The following is a 17,872-nucleotide window of genomic DNA, read 5'->3' on the forward strand; positions in this document are numbered from 1 at the left end:
ATCTTTGAAAAACACAAATATGGTTAGTGTCAAAGTCAGATTCAAGACTCACAAAATTTGTCAGACCACTCTGTTTATTAGCAAAGTGCTTTGCCAATGCACCCAGATGTGTGAGTCTCCTGCAAAAGCTCACGCTAACTTATTTATACAGATAAGCCAAAGCCAATTTAACATAGGAGACAAAAGGAAGCAGAAACTGACAAATATACATACATATCTTATTTGCATACTAACGTTTATCAATCTCCTAGCTCAGTAGGAGCTCTAAGTTAATTAGTTTGAGGACCCATTGTCTCACACTCCTTAAATGTTTCTGTTCCTGACAACTATATTTCAACAAATCCTTCAAGCAGCATTTCTTTAATGAATTATAATTTCAATATAATTCATTCTACTTTCACATTAGTTATTAATATAGATCCAAACATTGAAAAAGGATAGACGTGTCCATACAAAATAAAAAGGCAATTCAGGTTGAAGAGCGCCACAACAACTGCTTTACATCAATCCTGTCATTTCTCTGCAAATTCAAATGAATATGAAAGCTGCTTTGGCAGATAATGAATACTCTTAAATTAGCATGGTGGAAAGAAGATCACTGTGGAACAAGATTCTTTGTCAGAGAGAGCATAAGGTATGTTTATCCTGAAATACAATCTGCAGGACAGTACCCTGCCTAACAATATAAATAACAAAACCCAAGACATTGTGACTGAGTTTGAGTGCTGAGACACGTAGAAGAGCTTTTCTTTAAGGGGTCATTATCCACAGGGTTATGATAAGCTTTGCAAAATTCACAGCATAAATCACCCTCTCTTTTCATCATTGGTGGGGGCTGAGCAAAAGCTGTGCCAAATAGTCCCTATTAGGTATTTCATTCAAGTTTTAAATAGTATATTTGAATCACCTCAGCCTGGAAAGTGAGTCAAATTGGGTCCTCCTATTTTTTTTTAAAAAGTGTTCTAAGTTTCCAAGTGGTTTGAGTATTTGTTTTTCCTGTTTAAAATCAATTGATGTTGTCCCTGTTCAATACATGGAATTCTGTAGTTTTATTAGGCTATTCTCCACCTCCCATTCTACTAAAGGGATGGAGGTACCTAGAGCAAAATTAAGATTTTTTTTTTTTTTTTTGGTATCAGCAATGGTTGATTTTAATTAACATTTAATTTGTATTTTGAGCCATATATTCACATTGTCCTTATTATAGGGAGAGTTTTAACCAAACTAGGCATTTATCCCACTTTGGAGAACAGTTAAGTCAGCTGGTCTGGCACTGTTGTCTCTCTTTTCCTCAGCCCTGCCTGTTAGGCATTTCAGTCAGGAAAAAATGATGTATATTTTGCAGCTATGGAACTTGTCAAGAAATGATTATTTGTTACTCTACGATGGCCCTGCCTTTATTTAGATCTTTACTGTAGATGCAAGACAAGTTTCTTGGAATCATTGCAGCTAGAAACATAGCTGTGGGCATGCCTTGGTCATAGTTGGGACATGCTACCCATCTCAAATTAAACCAAGGCATCAGGCACAGCTGCTTAGCATAGTTAAAGGCCAATAAGCAAAAGAGTAGGTTTAGCATTGATATCATGTATCTCAAATTTTAAAAATTAAAACATTCCATCATGCTGCTTAAATGTAACAGTTACTGTATTTATATTAGACTAGCACCTAGAGACCTCAATTGAGAGTGAGGCCACATTGTGCTAGGCACTGTACAAGCTCAGAAATTGTCAGTTCTTGGGCAGGAACTATCTAACGGTATGTTTACACAGCAACAAAAAACCTGTGTCTGGCTCTTGCCAGCCAACTCATGCCTACGGAACTCAGGCCTTGCAGGGTGGGAGGGTCCCAGAGTTGGGCTCCAGCCCAAGCCTGAAAGTCTACTCAGCAATGACACAGCCCCCTGCAGCCCAAGCCGGCTGGCATGGGCCACCCAGGGGTTTTTCTTTGCTGTGTAAACATACCCTAAACAGACAAGGCTGGAAGAGAAAACAGAATGATGGGAAGTGAGATGTCTAGGGCTACCCAGTAGATCAGTGACAGAGCAAGGAATGGAATATAGGCCTCAAGTCTCAGTTGAGTACCTTAACCCCTGGACCACACTGCTTCTTTGATTGCTGCTTATAAAAATTGTGTAAATAATTTATAATTTTATAAAAATTATAAAAATTTGGTTAAATATTAAGATGATATTTACAGTAGCAATGGGGATTCCTACCTAATAAATGCTTGTCTGACAGATTTAATACAAAAAAAAAGAGACAAGGTGGGTGAAGTAATATCTTTCCAGTCACACAGAGCTTTGTGTAGCTCAAAAGCTTGTCTCTTTCACCAACAGAAGTTGGTCCAATAAAAGATATTGCCTCGCCCATATTGTCTCTCCAATATCCTGGGACCAACACGGGCTACAACAATGTTCCAAAGATCCAATACAAGACACTCATTCCAGACTCCATATGCTCCACTATGCAATCCAGCAACACAGATAATAATTGCAGTGTCCCTCTTCCTGCAAGCAAAATGGTATAGCATATTTTCTTCCAAGATGTGGCAGTTAAAAAATAAGACGACATGAACAATTAATAGAAAAAAGTACTCATTTATTCAAGGTATGACAAGTGTATTTACAGTATTCATCTGCTCAGGACAGATCTGTTAGTGAGCCTTAACGCAGCAATTATAAATTACATTTAAAAGAGGAAATGCTCCAAATATGTTTCTGTTACAGAAGATACATTTTTGCAATGACAGAAACACTTAAGGCTAAGGAGTAGTTTTGACTTCTTCCCCACCACTTACAGGTACTTGGCAAAACTGATGTTTGTCTTTGAGACTATGTTACCTTGAGGGATACAGACTGCAAAATGCTACACACAATGTTGTCCCCTCTCAGTTGAGTAGTACATTTGTCAATCTCATTCCTGACAAAAAATGAGCACCACTTATGCTGACACTTGATGTAAAACAGTGAATTCAAGTAGAAGTGAGGTGAATTGCAGACCTCTGTATTTCACCGAAGGGCTGAGAGATCATGGAACAGCAAGACATTGTCACATCTTAAAGATTCTGTCCAAAGTTCTTGTGGAAGAAGGTACTTGGCATAAATTTATCAAGCAATTTGCTTCCAAAAAGGGCTACAAAACATAGTCATGTGGTACAATCCAGCGTTTGCACTTTAGATTACCTATTAGAAAACAAGAGTAAAGACCGCAGCATTTTCCCACATCTATTGTAAATGAAGTACATTGTCTGATTTAAAAAAAATGTTTTTGATACCCATGATGCAGACTAGTATTTCAAGCCCATTTGGTTGTTCAGAAAGTAAATTATTTAACTAGTGTTAGAAAGGTGTTGCTTGAAACAGAACAGATAACGGGCAATTAAAATTGATTCTTCTCTTGAGGTAGGAGCCACAAGTCATATTTAGTCCTGTTTGTAAATTAACACACATGCCATCAGGAATATAACAATCCAAAAAACCCAACCCACAACCAAGTTCTTTCATTATTAAAATTAAAAAGCCATAATGCGCACTGACTAAACTTAAAAGATGTACTGGGCTACCAGGTTATCGCCCTATTCATTTTGTTCCCAAAGTGTTTTGCATTTTACCTTCCACCATCTTCTTCCCCAGAAGAAAACAAAGTAAATGGGGAAATTTAGAAAATAATCCATGGTGATTTATCCGTCTGCAACTGGAAAACCCACCACATATACAAAGATGTTTTTAAACTACTTCCAAAAATGTATATTTTGTATGTGATGGCTTGTCCCACCTTAAAAACATTATAAAAAATTAGTTTGGTATTTTCTAACTTTGCAAAAGAATCACTTATTAGATTGATGAGACTATAGCTACTTGAATCAAAAAATTCTGAGAAACTGCTAAAGTCAATGTTTGGACAGATACAAGTTACTTGCTGATGACTTTCAGTGAAAAATACTGTGAATCTAGATTTATTGGAATGCGTGTTAGACATCCCAACAAAATTAGAAAAATCACTACTCGCACTTTAAATGCAATCTTCATTTACCTCAATTCAGGCCAAAGAAAATTATAGTCCAGATCAGATACATGCTCTATAGTTGCCTAATTGCTTTCATGACTGATGGGATAAATAATTTAAAAATGACGGAAATCAAGCAGCAACTAAGTCATATAGACAGACATTCCGACTGGCATCTGTTTTTCCGTTAATTTGTTAAATTCAATTTTCCAGAAACTCTCACATACAAAGTTTAAAGTTTTCATTTTATTACTGTAAAAAATATGATTTGTAACTTGTAGTCCTATGGCAAAAAGAAGCCTGGGCTTCCAACTATTTGAAAACATGTTTCATATTTAAATAGGGTGTATTTCACAGGGTTTGTGTGAAACCAAATGCATTATTTCATGAACTAAACAGGATATGCAAAAGTTTATTCAATAATAAAGAGCTACATGCTCATCTTGATGTGCACACATAACATGAGTCAAGGAGGAAAAAAAAAATCCAAAGGCGTGTAAGTCAGTTTCAAGAGTTCCCAGCTAAACTGTACAACTTCTGAACCAACTGCAATTTTAGACCGAAGTTAGTAAAGATTGACCTTTTGCATATTCCAAAACTGAAGGCAAATCCAATCAACTTACATTTGGCTATGAAACACGAAGAGGACAATGAAGTTTTATTTTAGCCACATATTTACAAAAATGTTTACAGTAGAAGTGTAGAGGGGTTTCCTTTGTTGTTACATATACTTAAAAATGACTGTCCATCTTAACTTTTATGCAAGAAAGACATCTTTTGTTAAACCAGTAATATTTTTTACCCGCCCCCCCCACTTTTTTTTTTTTTTTTTTTTTTTTTTGGGATGTGGCAGGTGGTGGGTTGGGTAGGTAGAAGGGGAACACCTTAAAAATAAAGACCTGTTCACTCTACCAAACCTTCAAAATAAGGAGGTAAAGTACAGGCACCGTTAGTTCCATGAGGGTTCATTATGTTTAGAATATTTTCCAAAAGCATCAAAAACAATCTTGAACAGTTGTGGCATGGGTTATCCCATGACTTTCACCTCTTCGGTTTACTTCCCAAATTCTTGGAGTAGCTTGTCTCAGAAGCATGCTTGCTGAGCTTCTTGTCTAATGATGTATTTTGTAGACTATACATTTTAAATTAAACTTTTATGTAAAGAACATTACAAGCTTTTCCTTTGTACACAATTTAATCTTTGTGCTGAATATTCTTCAAAAGCTTTATAAATAATACAATAAATTTAGAACCAGCATTCTGCCCACTTGTCATTATACCATGTTGTTGCTTTCTCCAGCTTTATCTACAAGCTGTGGGAGAGAAGAGACAAAAAAAAAATCATTCTTTAAGTTACCTGCACATGTTTATGCATGTACATTCAAAATGCTCTCTCAGAACTATAAATTAGTACTTGTGCACATTTAGTAGGTGACTGAAAATGATTATAGTCAAATAGTACTCACCAAGGTCTCATGAGAGATTTATAAATTTGTAGACTTTAAAAATATCTTACAGTGCAATTTGTGTTTCTGCATGATATGTTTTTCATGGATATTAACGGTGCAACATGAAGATGCAACAGAATGAAAACATAAATTAGAAAAATGCAGGTAACACTGCTAGCTTAATGGCCAAAATAAAATAACAATTAATTAACTAAAAGAAAAAAATATCAGCCACTCATGCATTAACAGACCAAATAAGATATTTCAACTGACCATTACTGTGGATTCTCTTCTGAGCCTACGTAGGCTTTGAATAAAACATTAACAATTATCTTTTTAAACAGGATTTAACCCAATTAAGATCAATATATATATATAGGTAAGATCAATTGCTGAGTGGAACGTTCAATTGATCATGGATTACAAGCCAGACCTTGGCCTGGAACTGTTAGACTACAACATTCAAACAGATGAATTTGAACTTTAAAATGAATCAATCTTTGCAAACTGGACTTTGTATGTCTTAGTTGTACAGCTTCTGAATTTTACAATGTATGTATTAAACAGTAGCTTTCAAGACTAAGGTTAAAACACTTACAATTACAAATTTCCAAATATAAAGAGACGTATGCACAGTACAAATCCTAGGTTACCCTCTCTCGAGTACTATTTGCCTCTCTTCTATTCCCTGGCTATTTCGTTAAAAGAATGACAAATGACATTTGAAAAAAACAATCTTAGTAAATGGCAAAACTTATCCCAAGCATAGTGGACCTGAATAAGTATTAATTAAATGATTATGTATCACATGAAAGTTTATGGATCCAACAACGTTTTCACTTTACCATATAGTAAAAAATAATATATCTAGTCTATTTCCTTATTATACCTTCATTAGCATAGACAAGGCTCTACTTCCAGCCATCAACATGCTACATCACGATTGTTCTTCTGGCATTATGAATTAGCCCAATGAATTATACCCACAGATCTCATTCAAAAAATCCATTTACTAATATGGTACCAAAGGACGTACACAAAGGATGCTGGTGCCTAGAGACAGCAACTAGGCATATTCGTGACCCATCTTGAAGGTCTATGCTAGACTGAAAGAGAGCAATTTGAAATTACTCTGAGGCTTTTTAATGTTTAACTTACGCAAAATAAAGTAGATCAAACAAAAACCTAAGTCACCGCCCCAACGTTATTTTTGACCCACTGGTGTACCCGAATAACGGAGTCTCAGATCATTGGCATTTGTAACACGCATATGTAATTCAAAACTTGAGTATAATGATGCAGGGATAATCAGCTATAAGTCTCTTTACTTTTGAGGCTTCAGTGGAAATTCATTTTATTTTAATCTCTTCTTTAGGATTGAATATGACTTGTGTGGTGCAAGAACTGTACAAAAAGCATACACAGTAACCATTTATTGGTCTATGACTACATGCATAGTATTTCTGCATTATTATTTGCTAAATGTACAACCACCATGGATTGAACAAAAAGATTCAAACTTAATGTTAAGTAGATGAATACTTACCGAGCTTATACCAGGTAAATTCAAGAGATATCCAAGGACTGGCACTCTTCTAATAAAACCAACCACCACAGGAAAGAAACCCCTTTAAACAAAAAGATTCTGAAGTTACATAGGTTCAACATGATGTGATATTATTCTCACATATTAGATTGGATGAAAAATGAGTTATTTGAAATGAGATTGCATTAAAAAAATTACTTGTAGCTTGTTAGTAGAAAATATGGGATCTGCTAATTCAGGAGGGGATGGAGAGAAAGTAGTGGCAGGAAAAAATACAATATTCAAAAGCCCCCCCCCCCCCTTAAACGTTTTGAAAATCTCACCCAATAGAGGTAGGATTTTATAAAGTACCTAAGTGAGTTAGGAGCACATTGAGGTCACTAGGGCCTGCAATCCTAACAACTGGAGTACTTTTGAAAATCCCACCAATATTTAGTACATTTCACCAGTTACTTTTATGCCCAAATATAGGATTAAATTATTTCAGAAGCTGACACTATGGTACATTAGGACAGATGCATGGGCTGATTCAATGTTTTAATGGGAAAGAAATTCTCTCACAATGTTTAAAGTTTTGAGAAACTTACTGACTAACCTGGGACTCACTGCAGATTACCAAATTTAACAAGCAAATAATTACAAAAACAAAGGCTGTACCATTAAAATACCATCTGTTCACTTGTTTTGACAAATGTGTTTAACCTATTCGATAGTTTATAGTATATCATTAATGTGGTGCAAATGCATTTTATAAAGTAATGAAGGCCTCAGTACAGCAGCTATTTATTAGACATTTTCTGAGAAGTAGGAGTACAGCTGTTTGAATAAATTATGCGATATACAGATTAGCTATGTGAGAACTTGTGAGATTCTACTGTAATTCCAAGGGGGACTACTAAAGCAAATTTGAAAAAGAAAGTTTACGTAAAAAGCTATGCATTTGACCAGTTATTTCCTGTGTTTCTTTTGCCATTTCAGACTGATGCCTGGGAGAGAGCTTATTCTTCCTATTTGATTCTGCAGCAGACACACCTATTTTTTGATATGGTACCCTGTTACGGAAGTCAGAGTGATACAACAAATGCAGCACCATAGTGGAGATGGGGTAAGAAACAGCAACCATTTGTTTTAGAACAAATTTTAGATTTACCAAGTGTCAAGAAAAGAGTTAAATTAAAGTTTAGTGCCTTTACGCTCCAAAGTCTTTTAGGTTTGAAAGTAAGACTATGAGAGCTATTTAATGTCCCTTAGATAATAAATAATCTAATTGTTCTCCTTTAAAAGATTGTGGTAGGACTCTGTGTAGCATTAATTTTAGCCACTTCATTATTTTGGAAATTGTTCTTTCATATATATTAAACTGCTGTCACACAGCAAGCACTGTTGAGACATGATGTACCACCACAGACAACATTTCAGATTTTTTTTAAATGTCCTTTGCTGCTTTTAAAGCTTTCAAATGTTACCAAAGCAATTTTTCTAGCTTCGAAGTGGCTGATCAGAGATGCAAATAGCACATTAAAATAAACCATTTTAATACACTCAGTGAAATAATTCATATTATGATTAAGGCTACGATTTAGTCATGGTATTTTTAGTAAAACTCAAGGACAGGTCATGGACAATAAACTGCCCAGGGCTGCGGCTGCTCCAGCCGGGGACTGCTGCCACTCCGGCCGGCTGGTCGGGAAGCGCTGCTGGGGCCAGCAGACCATGGCTGCACCGGCCAGCCAGAGACCACTGCCAGCACCACAGAATCTGTGACAGAGACGGTACCCTAATTATGATTCCCTAAAGATGCGATGAGGTACATATGCTTTTACAACTTTAAAACAAAATTTAAGAGTCAATTTACAAGTGACTAAAGCAAAACTGCCTCTTTGTTAACATACCAATTACTGAAGGAAGTCTTAGACCAATGCATAACCATTTGCAAAACATGTAATACTTCGCAAGTTAAGGATGAAATAACTTGGACCAACAAAAACAGGGACGATCTAAGGATGGGACTTTTTAAAAGCATTCTGCTTTTGGCATAGCTCTCTTCCCACTGAAGTCAACAATAAAAATTCTATTGATTTTAGGAGGAGCAAAGGCAGGTCAATGTTGAGCGCTTTTGAAATTCCCAACCTAAGTGTTTAAATACAGGACTATATATCCAACTTTAGTGAGTTAAAGATATTATGAGCCAAGTCACATTTCCTTTGACTTCCACAGCAACTGCATTAATTTTCACCTGCCACTGCAGCACCATATAAAAGCTTTAGTGATTACTATACTGCAATCATGAGACGCATGACAATTTCAGTTAAATAGTTTTGATTTAATCAGAAGTTCAGGGTTAAATTCAAAAAGGTCTATAGTGTCATCTATATGACATTTTCCTCTTTCCCTCCAAAGGATGGGGATTTCAGCAAGTCAGAAGTGATATGAAGAAAAATGATGAATGGCTTCTTATGGGAACGCTAGGCACAAGTACGAAACTTACTATAATTACATAATGATTTTTCAGATTTATATAACTCACTTTTGTTAAGCATATAACAAAATGCTGCTCCATTTTAAGTGATTATGCTAGGCATAAGCAGTATGAGACATAAGGTGACTGGATAATGAAAACAAGTAGGCTTTAGTTTCTGTTTCTCATACACTAGCACAATACCAAGGTTGCAAACACTAGAAGGAAACGTTTAAATAAAATAAGTGTCGCCGTCCGCCCCCCCCCCCCCCCAAAAAAAAAAGAATATCGTGTTTCTTCGGATTTAAACTGGGTTTTTACTGGGGCTGGTGTTTAAATTAGACAAAGTCCACATTGTAGGCCCAAAGGATACTCCTTTAAAAAAAAAATCCTTGCTTGGTGGAGGGGGCGGGGGGGAGAAGAGAGGGAGAGAGAAGAGTGTGAAATTGCCATGCGCAATTTTTCACACAAAAGAAACAATGTAACAAATATCAAACAGATTTAGGCAATGTTGATTTTAAAAGTATCAAACTAGTACACATCTAGTACTAATGCTAGTACACATAGTTCCAGGTTGTTACAAATACAAATTAAGAATTTGTATAAATTATAAAAAGTGTGCTTAGAGATGAAATTGCAGTTTAGCAACTGTTGTGGAATCAGCGAATGTTGCCAAATTAGGAAAAACATTTCCTCCTAATAACAAAAAGATACCAATGAAGAACCCCATTTTAAAAAAGTCTTACCTGAATAAAAGGAAAAATCCATAAATTTCAAGGATCATTCCTATCAAGGGCCAACCAATGAGAACTATAAGCACGCCACCCAGGAAAAAGCCTGTTGCTTTCATTTTGTGTTTTTGGAAGAAGAATCTAAATGTTCTTTCTAAACCAATAACAAAAGCCAAGCCAGCCACAAATAAAACCTGAAAGAGACGAGACAAATCCAACAATGAATGAGAGAATATATTCCAAATGGATTTAGGGTTTTACAAATATTTCAGAACCATTCTACAAAGCAGGAAATCTTATGATGTGGAAGTATTTACTTCAATCCCATTTCCTTCACCGTTTGTAAATTTGATACACAAAGCATCTACATTACAAATACAACCATGTCAGGAGTCTCTATGACAAGAGTTATCTCCAAAAATTAAGGCATGTATTTTGTAACGTAGACATGACCCTAATCATGTCCCTAACCAATGCTGAAGCCTTGGACTGTCTAGCACTTTTAGTGTACACAAGCCTTAGTAAGTGGCAGATCATATTTTGCTCTACTAACCTTGGCAGTGTTTCTTTAAGTCACTGACTCACCTTCCATAACTTGTATTTAGCTGTTGTGGGTCAACATAATGCATATGCATGATGTTTATAGATATTTAAGCACATTCATTATAACATAATGGGAAGAATTGAAGATAAAGTATCAGCCTTGATGCTCCTTGTTTTTCACTACAATCTCAGCTTTGATATTAGTTTATCAATCTATCACTGTTATAGAATACATGCTACTCACCTTGTTTGACCAAGTAGTTCCATTGACAATAGTTGACACTAAGCTATCAGTGTCTAATTATCTTTCTCTAATCACAACTGCCACCTGCCAGTCTGAGCACTAACCCTACTAGCTAGAGTGAAACCTACTTGTGCTGCAAAACCCTCAAAGCCACACCAGCTACATTTTAAAGGAATAACACACATGTACTATGGCACTTTTACTCTTCTCACATTGCTCTCTTGTTGCATCTTTTTCTCTTCCTGGTATCACTCATAATATCCTTACAGGAAAGGAAAAAATTGATCTTTTCTTGTGTTGTCTTCAGTTCTGTTTGCTCTTTACTTTCTCTCTCTCTCCCACTTTATATCACTTTCCCTACACTGAGTTATTTACCTCCTACCCTATATTTTTGGTTTTTCCTTTTGTATTCCAAATATTTATTTTATGTATGTTTTGCAATATACAAATTCTCTTTCTTGATACCGTAGGGGTAGGGGCTTCTGCGATTATACCCACCTCCAAGTATATATTTTGGGACTTTCATTCAGTGAACAGCTTCCACATTTGCCCTGCTGTTGCTAGCTTCCACAAGCAGTAGCAACAGAGTGAAGAATTGTTCTGAATAGCAACAATTGAAAAACGACAATTCTCTAGTTAGTTTTCATCTCCTGCAGATGGACAAAGCTGTGAACAGCAGAAGCACTGGAAGTGTCATATTTAGAAAGGCAACATCACATCAGTTTATATTCAGTTAATGTGGGAAAGTTATCTACTGCAGAAGCAAGACATTTAATTTTTTAAGTGAAAAATAAAAACTGCAGAAGATGAAGGCACTGACTAGTAAAAGTTCCTACTCACCATAGACAAGAGGTGTTTTTTTCAATTTATTATTAGCAATTTTCACTTAATTATACTTCTCTACCTCCAAAAAGTGTTAAGAGGCTAAATTTGTTAGTGTTTACAGAATATTAGGGTTCTTAGATGGAAATAAATATGCAAATTCTATTAAGTTATCTTACATACAGGACTGTAAAAAAGGTGTCAGAGGGTACATCTACACAGCATAGAAAATCCTGTGGCTGACCTGTGTCAGCAGACTCAGGCTCAGAGGGCTCAGGATGCAGGGCTGTTTCATTGCTGTGTAGACTTCCTGGCTCAGGCTGCAGCCTGAGCTCCGGGACCCTCCCACCTCACAAGGTCCTACGTATGCTCCAGTCCCAGCCCGGAAATCTACACAGCAATGAAACAGCCCCACAGGCCAGCCACGGGTTTTCTTTGCTGTGTAGACCTACACATGACAGTCAATCCGAGCAGTCTAATCTATAGAATCTGTGAAACAAGTGGCTGCAGCATGAGTCAGTCACAGTGAAGAAACTTAAGTCTGACTCAGTGGTACCATCTTTAGAGTGATGGGGGGATTGGTTTAACTTTCAGTGGAAGTTGAGCACTTAAGCCACTGAACATAATCTCTTTCTTATACCAGATTCTGCTTTAGTATAGCAGATTTAGATTATATCTCAGGGAAAAAAATTTTAACTGTAAGAACAGTAGGACAACGGAACAGACTCCCTTGGGAGGTCAAGGAAGCTCCTTCACTGGAGGTTTTCAAAAGGAGGCTGGATAGCCATTTGTCTTGGATGATTTAGACACAACAAATTCTGCATCTTGGTAGGGATTAGACGAGATGACCCTTGCCCCTTCTAAACCTAGGGTTCTATGAGTCTATTTTCCAAGGCTCAGTTTCCATTTGATAAAAAAAAATCTCAAAGGGGAACATTTAATACAAATGCATCATGTACTTAAAATACTCTACCCTTCCATGTCGAAACTGTATATAAACTAAAATGTGAACAGCAAACACTTACATTTCCAATAGCCAAAAGTGCTTTGTCAAAAAAGAGAATCATTCCAAAGAAAAGGAAAAACACACCAAAGCCCGTTAATCCCATTCCAATCTCTGCAATACAAAAAAATATTTAAAAAAGGTTAGTAAAAGAGTAGCACCGATGCACACAAATAAGAAAATTTATTTCACAAATTAAGAGTTGACATGAATAGGTTGCAAAAATTAATGTAAAATGTGGAAACATTTAGTTCCTCTTGATGTGGGGGGAAGTTAGGTAGAATTCGCTATGGCCATATTTAAATTGTTACAAGCATGGAAAATAAAGTAGGTCCTGCTTCAAGAAGTTTTCAGATAACAATTCATTTTAAAGCTTCCAATTTGTCATAAATGTTGTGATTTTAACTAACAGAGACTTCTCTGATGATGTGATTTATAAGAAGTGTATTACTCTGAAACCTGAAGTGTACTGTATATTGTGCAATACGTCACTAAATTGGAAGTTACATGTTGAAATAGACTTCAGCATATACACACAATTATGCATGTGTATATCGGAATTCTGTAGATGAAAACAAACACAGCTTTATCATTGATTTTGAGTCACCTGTTAGTAAATCAAAGTTTGAGTTTTTAAAATTATAGTTCTTTAGACATATGTTAGATTACACTGCAAGGTAAGTTTCAGTAGGGATGCCTGAAGATCAAACCTACAAGATTCTTCTCTGCAACAGTGATCAAGATCAAAACACAAATGGCTGCAAGTTTAGGCCTTTGGCCTCATTCAGATTGAGGTTTCTGTGAAGTTCTCCTACAGCTGCTTGAATAGCAGCAAAGCTTCAACAGTCCTAGCACTAGTGTAAACTGGGTGACAATGTTTTAATCACAATTAGACACCTGCAGCTGGCCTGTGCCAGCTGACTCATTTGGGCTAAGGGGCTGTTTAATTGCAGCATGGAGGTTCCTGCTCAGACTGAAGCCTGAGCTCTGGGGCCCTCCCACCTAGCAAGGTCCTAGGGCCCAGGCTCCAGCCCAAGCATCTACACTGCAACTGCAACAGGCTCTTAGCTCAAGCCCCATCAGCCTGAGTCAGCTGGCACTGCCAGCAGCAAGTTTTTAAATGCAGCATAGACATACCCAGTGTCTTCTTATCTTGGTCAGACAGCACAGGGGTAAAACTATTGGCAGCTTATATAGTCTAGCACTTCCACTTACTAGCAATAGTAGAAGATTTCACAATGCCTCTGTGTAGCTATATCTACTCTGATAGCTTTTAACTTCCTTTCTTTTGTGAGCTCGTCTCTCAATATTGTTTAACACCATTTGATATCCAAATTATATTCTGTGGACTGACTTGTAACAGCACATATTTTTAAAATTTGCTTCAATTTTCATTTTGATTGCAAACAGATTTCAGATCTACCAGTAATTAAATTTGCACTACTATTACAAGGACAAGATTATTACTTTAGATGTTCTGTTAAAAGATACTGTAAAAATCCACACCCTAATCTAATGTTCAAAATATATACACCCATATTTCACTATAACTTAAATATATCAAAATCAATTAATGACTGAGGACTGTAATTGGAATCTGCCCTCTTCCCCAACTCCAGTCACCCTAGCAAAGAGAAACATCATGGATGTCCTTATCAATCTGAATTCTGAAAAAGAGATGAAGCATCAACCGCTACCAGGAAGCAGGTCTTGAAAGATGTACCAGACACCTGCTAGCCATAGGACTAATATACTAGTCACAGGCCGATGAGAGATGAATTCCTGAACATACTGCACAAGATGCAGTGACAATACCTTGGTGAGAGGAACAGACCAACCAGCAACAGCCATTGCAATTACTATCATTTTTTGTTTTTTAAGTAGATCAGAAGCAGGAAGTCTTCCAAACAATCAGTGGGACTACTGGACGATCTCGGTGCTAAAGGAGCAGTCAAGGAAGACAAGGCCCTTGTGGTGAAGTTAAATGAATGCTTTGCATCCATTTTCACTGCAAAGGATGTGAGGGAGTATTCTCATACCTGAGCTATTCTTTTTAGGTGACAAATCTGAGGAACTGTCGCAAATTGAGGTTATCAACAAAGTTGGTTTTTGAACAAATTGATAAATTAAACAGTAATAATTTGCCAGGATGAGATGATATTCACCCAAGAGTCGTGCAATTTCATATCTGAGCGCCTTCAGAACTACTAACTGTGGTATGTAACCTATGGCTTAAACCAACCTCTGTGCCAAATGACTAGAGGACAGCCGGTGGAAGGCCAATTTAAAAAAAGTCTCCAGAGGCAATCCAGGCAATTACAGGCCAGTAAGAGTGTCATTTTAATATTGGGCAAATTGTTTGAATCTACAGCAAAGAACAGAATTATCAGATACATAGGTGAACGTGATATGTTGGGGGAAGAGTCAACACAGTTTTTGTAAAGGAAAATCAGGCCTCACCAATTTTTGAAGATGTCAAAAATCATGTGAACAAGGGTGATCGAGAAGATATAGTGTCAAAGGCTTTCTGAAAGTCAAAGTACAAGGTCCCTCACAAAAGGCTCTTAACCAAAGTAGACAGTCATAGGATAAGAGGGGAAGCCTGGTCATGGATCAATAACTGGTTAAAAGATAGGAAATAAAGGGTAAGAATAAATGGTAAATTTTCACAGTGGAGATGGGTAAATAGCAGGTTCCCCAAGGATCTGTACTGGGACCAGTGCTATTCAACATATTCATAAATGATCTGGAAAAAGGAATAAGCATTGAGGTGGCAAGGTTTACAAATGAGACAAAATTAGTTATGATAGTTAAGTCCAAAGCAAAGAGTTACAAAGGGATCTCACAAAACTGGGTGACTGGGTAACAAAATGGCAGAAGAAATTCAGTGTTGATAAGTGAAAAGTAATGCACGTTAGAAAACGTAATCCCAACGATACATACAAAATGATGGGGTCTGCATTAGCTTCCTTGAGTCATAATAGATCTTGGAATCATTGTGAATAGTTCTGTGAAAACATCTGCTCAGTGTGTAGCAGCAGTCAAAAAAGATAATGCTAGGAACCATTAGGAAAGGGATAGATAATAAAATGGAAAATATCATAATGTGCCTATATAAATCCATAGTACGCCCACAACTTGAATACTGAGTGCAGTTCTGGTTGCCCCATCTCTAAAAAGATATATTAGAACTGGAAAAAGTACACAGAAGGGCAACAGAAATGATTAAGGGTATGAAACAGCTTCCATATTTGAAGAGATTGAAAAGATTGGGACTGTTCAGTTTTGAAAAAAAATGACTATGGTGGATATGTCAGAGGTCTATAAAATCATGAATGATGTAGAGAGAGTGAATAAAGAAGTGTTATTTACTCCTTCGCATAACACAAGAACCAGGGGTCACTCAATGAAATTAATAGGCAGCAGATTTAAACAAACATAAGGATGTACTTCTTCACACAATGCTTAGTCAACATGTGGAACTCATTGCGAGAGGATATCGTGAAGGAAAAAACTAACTGGACTAAAAAAAGAATAAGATAAATTCATGGAAAATTTAATTAGCAGTAATTTAGTAATCAGCAGTTATTAGCAGCAATGGTCAGGGATGCAATCTCATGCTTTGGGTACCCCTAAGCCTCTGAGTGCCAGATGTTGGGACTGGACAGAGGATGGATCACTTGATGACTGCCTTGTTCTGTTCATTCCCGTTGAAGCAGCTGTCATCGGCCACAGTTGGAAGGCAGGATACTGGGCTAGATGGGCCATTGATCTGACCCACTAGGGCCGTTTTTATGTTCTTATGCAAATATACGTTGTGCTTTACACTCACTTTAAAGGCTTTTTACATTGCCAAAGCAGTGTAAAGAGCCTGAATGTAAAGAAAATCTGGCCCTCTGACTTCTGGTCTTAATAGATTCTGGTTTTGTTACCAAGATTGCTTCATGACATGCAGTTTGTTGGCTGATCAGATGTGTGCTACTTGTATAATTTTACTTGGGATGTTTGCAGCTCACTTCAGAAGTCGGAACACCGTGCAATTTTTATTTCATTGCTTATAAACCTACCAGTTTTATTAAAGGATGTACGAGCAATTAGATACACTGCCTCAAAATTTAGTCTTCCAAATTAACTGGGAATGGCTCCCACGTTTCATCACATGCAGGGTGGGGGAGTATGGCTGAGGCAACTTTTCCTTTTCGAACGAGAGGGGAACTAAGGCAGGGCTGGCTCGTCGAAGGGAGACGTTTGAAAACACACTGTAAATAGTGACACACAGAGCTCCCTGGACCCCTCGCTCCCAGGGCTGCTCGGACTTCAGTCCGTGTTTGGCGCATGAAGCTCGCCCAAGGGATCCCGGGTTTTGGAGAGGCCTCCCGGCGCACGTGTCCAGCGGGAGGGGAGGGTGACCAGACGAAGACGACCGGAAACGACCCTGGAGCCGGCAAGGCCCTTCCCTCGCCCCGCAGGGGTGAAGGGGATTCCCGCCCCCCCATCATCTCTTCAACTGCGCGCAGGAAGCGGCACGGGAGCGCGGCGCAGACCCCGGCCCCAGGAACAAAGGGGCAGCGGCCAGGCGCGCTCGGTCTCGCCCCCGAACTCGACGCCGCCCGGGCAAGCGGCGTCCAGATCGTGCCGCTCAACAGCCCCCCCACCCCGGGAGCTCCCTGCCAGAGTCCCCCTCCGCCCCGCAGCCAGCACCCCCCAGCAGCCAACCGGCCCTCAGGAGCCCCCGCGCGGAGCCCCGCAGCCGCCGGGCCGGGCGGACGCTTACTCTGGGTGTCGGTGAGGGAGATCATGATGGCGGCGAGGCCGGCGGCGGCAGCAGCAGCAGGGAACGGGGAGGGGGAGGTGGCTGGAAGCAGCGGCAGAAGCGGCCGCCACGTCTTCCGGAAACACGCAGCCCCCCGTACCGCTCTTACCCGGCACCGCCCATTGGCGGAAGGCGGGCCAATCCACGCCCACTTTATTCGCTTCCCTCCCACCACCTGTCGCAGTACGGGGGCTCAGCCGGACCAATCCTAGCGGAGCGCGCTCTGTGATTGGTTGGGAGGGGCCGGAGCCGGCTGC

The 17,872-nt window shown here is 38.4% G+C and overlaps 2 protein-coding genes across 3 annotated transcripts in view; one reads left to right on the top strand and one right to left on the bottom strand.

Annotated features, from left to right (window-relative positions):
* Positions 1–2,477: 2,477 nt before the first annotated feature.
* GOLT1B (golgi transport 1B) lies at positions 2,478–17,816 on the bottom strand. 2 transcript variants are annotated; one of them, XM_074937925.1, is made up of 6 exons: positions 17,577–17,816; positions 12,825–12,916; positions 10,206–10,384; positions 7,002–7,083; positions 5,729–5,762; positions 2,478–5,320 (listed from the first exon to the last, which is right to left on the bottom strand). In XM_074937925.1, exons 1-5 carry the CDS (start codon positions 17,599–17,601, stop codon positions 5,754–5,756), a joined length of 387 nt encoding a protein of 128 aa, XP_074794026.1. In that variant the 5' UTR covers positions 17,602–17,816; the 3' UTR covers positions 2,478–5,320; positions 5,729–5,753. The 2 variants fall into 2 exon arrangements, with proteins under 2 accessions (XP_074794026.1, XP_074794017.1); XM_074937916.1 differs by lacking the exon at positions 5,729–5,762 and having other exon boundaries at positions 2,480–5,320; positions 17,577–17,811.
* RECQL (RecQ like helicase) overlaps positions 17,569–17,872 on the top strand; it is a 31,798-nt gene continuing 31,494 nt past the window's right edge. The window contains exon 1 of the mRNA XM_074937880.1: positions 17,569–17,587. The gene's annotated coding sequence lies outside the window, so the exon portion shown is untranslated. The remainder of the gene's footprint in view (positions 17,588–17,872) is intronic.

This window comes from Natator depressus, chromosome 1 (genome assembly GCF_965152275.1).
Source record: "Natator depressus isolate rNatDep1 chromosome 1, rNatDep2.hap1, whole genome shotgun sequence".
Taxonomy (NCBI): domain Eukaryota; kingdom Metazoa; phylum Chordata; order Testudines; family Cheloniidae; genus Natator; species Natator depressus.

What these genes read in the sequence shown, in the direction of transcription:
- GOLT1B (XM_074937916.1), bottom strand. Translation starts at nt 17,601, where the DNA reads ATGATCTCCCTCACCGACACCCAGA. An exon ending in CACTTTTGGCTATTGGAAAT is followed by an intron (nt 10,385 to 12,824) that starts GTAAGTGTTTGC and finishes CGTCTCTTTCAG; the next exon opens with GTTTTATTTGTGGCTGGCTT. An exon ending in GGATTTTTCCTTTTATTCAG is followed by an intron (nt 7,084 to 10,205) that starts GTAAGACTTTTT and finishes TTTTGTTTAAAG; the next exon opens with GGGTTTCTTTCCTGTGGTGG.